At 52.9% G+C, this 5599-nt stretch overlaps 1 protein-coding gene across 19 annotated transcripts in view; it reads left to right on the top strand.

Moving 5' to 3' along the window:
- Positions 1-5599, top strand: part of RAP1GAP2 (RAP1 GTPase activating protein 2) — a 273881-nt gene that overhangs the window by 232298 nt on the left and 35984 nt on the right. For all 19 annotated transcript variants that reach the window (XR_005202360.1, XR_005202359.1, XM_017541614.2 and 16 more), the window contains 2 exons: positions 1307-1436; positions 4119-4274. Coding sequence is in view for 17 of the 19 variants with exons in the window: in XM_017541614.2 (XP_017397103.1) it covers positions 1307-1436; positions 4119-4274 (286 nt within the window). In the remaining 2 variants the exon portion in view is untranslated. The remainder of the gene's footprint in view (positions 1-1306; positions 1437-4118; positions 4275-5599) is intronic.

The following is a 5599-nucleotide window of genomic DNA, read 5'->3' as shown; positions in this document are numbered from 1 at the left end:
AAAAAAAAAAAAAAAAAAAAAAAAAAAACACGTGGGCCTTAGAATAGATGAAATACAGTATATGAAGCCCAGAAGGTCCTCAGAGATGAAATTCTATCCTGCTATTTTATGGAGACCTAGAGAGATTAAACATACTGTCCAAGACCACGTGCTGATTTAGTGGCAGAAGCAGGCCTAGAACCTGGAACTCCTGACTCCTTGTCCAGCGTCCTTTCTGCTATGCCAGGCTGGGCACATTTTCTGGCTTATAGTGTTGGGGATGCTGAGATTCCAGGTCCATCTTATTTCATTTTCTTAAAGGAACCTGCATCTGCTGAAGAATGTGATGGAGGCTGGCAGCCGTGTGTGTGTGTGTGTGTGTGTGTGTGTGTGTGTGTGTATGTGTAAAGGCAGAAGGGGCAGCTCCTGGAAGCCCACTCAGTTCCTTAGTGCCTTTCTTTCCTGCCCGTGAGGAGGCGGCCAGAGAAGGGACTTCCCTGGATACTCCCAGGCCAGGTGCTGCAGTGGTTGGGCCTCTGTTTTGGGGCTGGCTGGGCAGAAGTCAAGCATCTGCCACCTCGTCTGGCTGACTTCAGGTGCTCCTCTGGGGCTCCCCACCAGCCAACAGGATGGTTGGCCGCCCTAACTCTGGGCAGAGGACTGGACATGGCCTTGCAGAGAGCCAAGAAAGGCCTGTGCCCAGCCTTGGGGGCCACTGGCACCAGGGATGGGCATTTGTCTCGGATTGTGGATGATGGGCTTCCATCCCATAGACCATCCACAGCCAGGCCTTGAAGTGAAGGTTCCACTTTGTCTTTTATTTATTTATTTGGACAGAGAGTCTCGCTCTTGTCACCGAGGCTAGAATGCCATCTGCCTCACTGCAACCTCTGCCTCCTGGGTGCAAGCGATTCTCCTGCCTCAGCTTCCCAAGTAGCTGGGACTATAGGCATGCGCCATCATGTCTGGCTAATTTTTGTATTTTTAGTAGATACGGGGTTTCACCATGTTGGCCAGGCTGGTCTCGAACTCCTGACCTCAGGTGATCTTCCTGCTTTGGCCTCCCAAAGTGCTGGGATTACAGTCATGAGCCACTGCGCCCGGCCAGCTTTGTCTTGTAAATAATGGATTTTTGGGTAGAGTGCCAGGGCTGATACACTTGGAAGAACAGGCCTACCTGCTTTTCCCATGTTCCCCCCAGCTCTGTCCCTGGCTCTCCTGCCTGGCCGTGTGTTTCCCTGCGGTGTATACTTAGGGAAGTTGTGTTTAGTTGCCCACTTGGTCTCACTCTCTTTTTTCCCCATCTCCCACCCTGCTCTGTTGACAGGTTCCGAGGAGGCCTGGATGTGACCCACGGACAGACAGGGGTGGAATCTGTGTACACGACATTCCGGGACAGGGAGATCATGTTTCACGTTTCCACAAAGCTGCCATTTACTGAGGGAGATGCCCAGCAGGTAACCTGGTTTGGGAGGCTTTGGGGGCCCAGGGCGTGTGAGGTGAAGGCCTGCCTCTCCTCTGACCTGCCTCAGTGACGCGGCCCTCCCCATTTCCGTTCCGTGCCAGCCAGTGGTTCAGCTGCACAGGAGCGTCACAGTCCATTCTGTTGCGTTTCTGGCCAAGGCCGCGCCTCAGTAGCCCTGGGCGGGAGGCAGGGCAGGGCTCGCGTTTCTCCCCATGTTGATGGGTGGGAAGACTGCAGCCCACAGTGGTTAAAAGGCTTCCTGGAGGTTTCTCTATGTATTAGGGGCAGACACGGAGCAGAGCCTGAGTGCCCTGGCCATATAGGGTGGTGGCAAAGGGTGTGTGATGGGGTGTGCAGATGGGGGCCTGAAGCCAGCTGTGCCACTCTGGGGCATGTGACTCTGGGTAGGTCTGTTAACCTTCTCATCTGTAAAATGGGGGTAACACCGTCCACGGTAGAGGGTTGCTGTGGGGATTGCATACATTTCTGACTAGGGCTCATGCGATGCGCAGCTCACGGCCAGCTTCCCACAGCACACCTGTTCACCGTCTAGGCCCCTGCTCGTTTTGTCCCCCACCCCCCTGCCCCAGTGATGGAAGGCTGGTTATTGGGTGAGACTCCTAACCCACCCCCAGCTTCCCTCATCTCCCAGGCTCCTCTCTCACCACACCTGCAGGAATTCAGCCTTGACCTGCACCAGGGAGACCTGGATGAGCCCTCTCTCCCCCGTGCTTTCTTGCTGTGGCCCCCGTTTGCTGCTCTGACAGCCATGCATCCCCGGGGAGAGGCGCAGCTGGTCCCTGGCTGTTGCAAGCCCAGTTAGTCCCCTGCCTTCTGCCCCTTTTCAGTCTGGGAAAGTAAGAAATGCAGGTGGGCCTTTGCCCAAACTCTGACCAATTTGTCTCTGAGCTGGAACTGGGGAGGGAGCGCAGATGTAAAATGGTAAGCATAGCGCCTGGCTTCTTAGGAAAAAAGGAAATTGGCAACCGAGATTATGAGTTGGCTCTAAAATAGCTACTGAATGTTCCAGAAACAAGTGGAAGGAGAATTCCTTTTGTGTCCAATGTGGGTTTCCTCGCAGCCTTTCACCTCCAGCCTCTCTGTTCCCGTATGGCCCCTCTCGCCTGCTGCCCCAGCCTGGGGCTGAGGCCCCTGTTCTGTCTGGGCCTTCTCAGTCTTATGTATGTTTCTTGGGAAATATACCTTGTCATAGAGCTCGGTCCTTGGCGGGGACTGAGTAGATATTAGTTTCTCTTCCTGAGAAACGGGAAGATGCACGTGGAGTGAGGCAGTTTGTGTAAAAGTGCCCAGCATGGTGCTTGGTGTATGAATGGTGCTCAGTGAATGAGAAACTCAATGTGAAGGGACGGAGCATAGGGCCTGCATGCAGTAGGTGCTTAATAAAGGAGCTAATGCATAGATAGGCACCTAGCCAGGACTCAATGGACAGGAGAGGGTTTTTGTGTGTGTGTGAGAAGCGGTCTCACTCTGTCACCCAGGCTGGAGTGCAGTGGCACAATCATAGCTCACCGCAGCCTTGGACTTCAGGATAGGCTTAATGTTTAAAATCATGTATGAACAGCCCATCACGGTTCCAGGGACGCACCAGGTGCTTGGTGGCCGAGATCACCCGCAGAGGCACCTGGCCCAGCTTGGGGTGTGGAGTTATGGTTGGGATCCTCCTTCCATCCCACTTGCACCAAGCTAGGTGATCTCATGATCTGCCACCTCCTCACTCTCATTCACCCTTTCAGGACCCACTGAGCACATCTCCTCCTCCAGGAAGCCCTCTCAGGTTGCTGTTGGGCCCTGTGATTTTGCCCTCCCCTCTGTCTCCAGAGCCATTAGGCATTTCATGCACAGCAGCCGATTTAGCACTTGCTACCAGAGGCTTTGTTAGTGTTCTCAGGCAGCTTCACCTGTGTTTATAGTGCTCCCAGATCAATGACAGGCTCTCCCGGGGCAAGACCCAGCCTCGCCTTTTAAATATTCTTCCCAAGTCCTGAGTCAGGGATCTGCATTTTGTAGGGGTCAGTAAGATGCCCACTAGCCTCTGCCTAACAACTTGGCCATCCTCCCCATTTTTCTTTTTCCTTTTGGTGACGTCTGAAGATTGAAAGAAGGCCAGGCTCAGTGGTTCACACCTATAATCCCAGCACTTTAGGAGGCTGAGGCGGGCTGGTCAGGAGTTTAAGACCAGTGTGCTGAAACCTCGTCTCTACCAAAACACAAAAGTTAGCGGACGCAGTGGCATGTGCCTGTAATCCCAGCTACTTGAGAGGCTGAGGTGGAAGAATCACTCGAACCTGGGAGGCGGAGGTTGCAGTGAGCTGAGACCGCGCCACTGCACTGCAACCTGGGAAACAGAGTGAGACCCTGTATCAAAAAAAAAAAAAAAGATTGAAAGAAGAACCCCCCTACTTTTCCCCAAATAGGAAAGCAACTCAGAAGATACAGAAAGCACAGCGCGTGTTCATTGCGCTCTTGCCCTGGGCTGCCCAGCGTCACTGCTGTGCTGCTCTTCACACTTACCTTTCCAAAACAGCAACCACAAACTCTCCTTGCTCAGAATTCAGTTCTCCTGTGTGCAAATGAAAGTTAACCCACTCTGTCCCCAGAACATCTTTCGTGATGTTCCTCGCTGGCTTATAACCACTGAACACTTTTTATTTAGCTCCAGAGGAAGAGACACATTGGAAACGACATTGTGGCCATCATCTTCCAAGAAGAAAACACACCGTTTGTCCCAGACATGATAGCCTCCAACTTCCTCCATGCCTACATTGTGGTGCAGGTTGAGGCCCCAGGCACAGAGACCCAATCCTACAAGGTAAGGAGAGAGCCGAGTTGGAGGAGGTGGTGGGCCCAGGGACCTCATCGTGTGTGGATTCTGTGATACCAGAGGACACTAGTCCCCAGCAGTCAGAGATTCTCTGTGAGTTGTCAGGTTTCTGGGATTCCAAGCTGGATTCTGGGTGGAGAGGACCTTCCGAGGCTGCCTGTTCTACCTTGTTGCCTCCAGGCTCCATGGCGTCTTACAGCTCCGGGTGTTGTATCTGGAATTTGATAATGTCATTTGCCAGATAGAGTAAGGCAGAGCTGAAACAAAGAAAGGAGAGTGTGGAAAGGACTAGCAGGAAAGGGCAGCGTTAGAAGGGTGGTAACAAAGGAAAGAAAGACAAAGATGCTTATGGTGAGGGTGGACAGGAGGGGCCTGGGAGACCCCGGCCACTGGCTGAGCCCCTGGCCTGGCTGTTCTGGACAAGTGGTCGATCTCAATTTAAAGACCTCCAAGGAGGCAGATGTGCAGGCACCTGGGTCTAGACCTCCCAAGCAGTCACTGGTCTGTCAGATGGCTCGACACCCTCACCAGGCCAATGAGAGTGAGGCAGAGCAGCCCACTGCCCCTGCAGTCCCCACCTCCCCACTCCTTCAGGCTGGGTTGCTGACCGTCCCCTCCTCTGCTCCACAAGAAACAGTTTCGACCTCTTGGGTGACAGCCTCTTTGTATCATAGTGCTGTGGTGGGCACAGGACTCAAGGGAGATAGACCGAGGCAGGGTTTTCAAGGTGTGGGTGAGGCATCTGCGCCCCCCTTCAGATCTGTGCAAAATGCTGGATTTGTGCCCTTCCTTGGATTTCTGAAAAGAGAGGCCATACCTTGCATTCTGAAAGGGCTCCCTGCTCCGCAAAATATCAGGAACCATTGTTGTAAGGGAGAGGAAAGATGGGCCTGTGATTGCCGGTGGGAAACCATGAGGCCTGAGGATGTTTCCCTTAAAATGATTTCGGCCCACATTGATTCCCAGAGTTCATGATCCCACAGCATTTCAACTCAGGTCAGTGCAAAATTCACGCCAGCTTTTAAAACCAAATGTGAACCGTCGGAGAAAATAAAAAGAAGCTGGGCATGGTGACGTACACCTGTAACTCTAGTGCTTGGGAGGCAGAGGCAGGAGGATCGTTTGAGGCCAGAAGTTCAAGACCAGCCTGGACAACCTAGTGAGAGCCTTTTTCTAAAAACAAAACACGCGGCAGAAACCAAATAGCAGCTCCCTCCGGTTGAGGCTGATTTCTTCATGCTCAGGCTTATGCTTCCCTGCCATTGAGCAATTTTAGCTGAAGTCGGAGGAGACCTGGTGTGGGCATTTCTTTT

This window comes from Cebus imitator, unplaced genomic scaffold (genome assembly GCF_001604975.1).
Source record: "Cebus imitator isolate Cc_AM_T3 unplaced genomic scaffold, Cebus_imitator-1.0 Scaffold136, whole genome shotgun sequence".
NCBI classification, from domain to species: domain Eukaryota; kingdom Metazoa; phylum Chordata; class Mammalia; order Primates; family Cebidae; genus Cebus; species Cebus imitator.
Note: the sequence above shows the minus strand (reverse complement) of the source record. Positions and strands in the feature narration are given on the sequence as shown.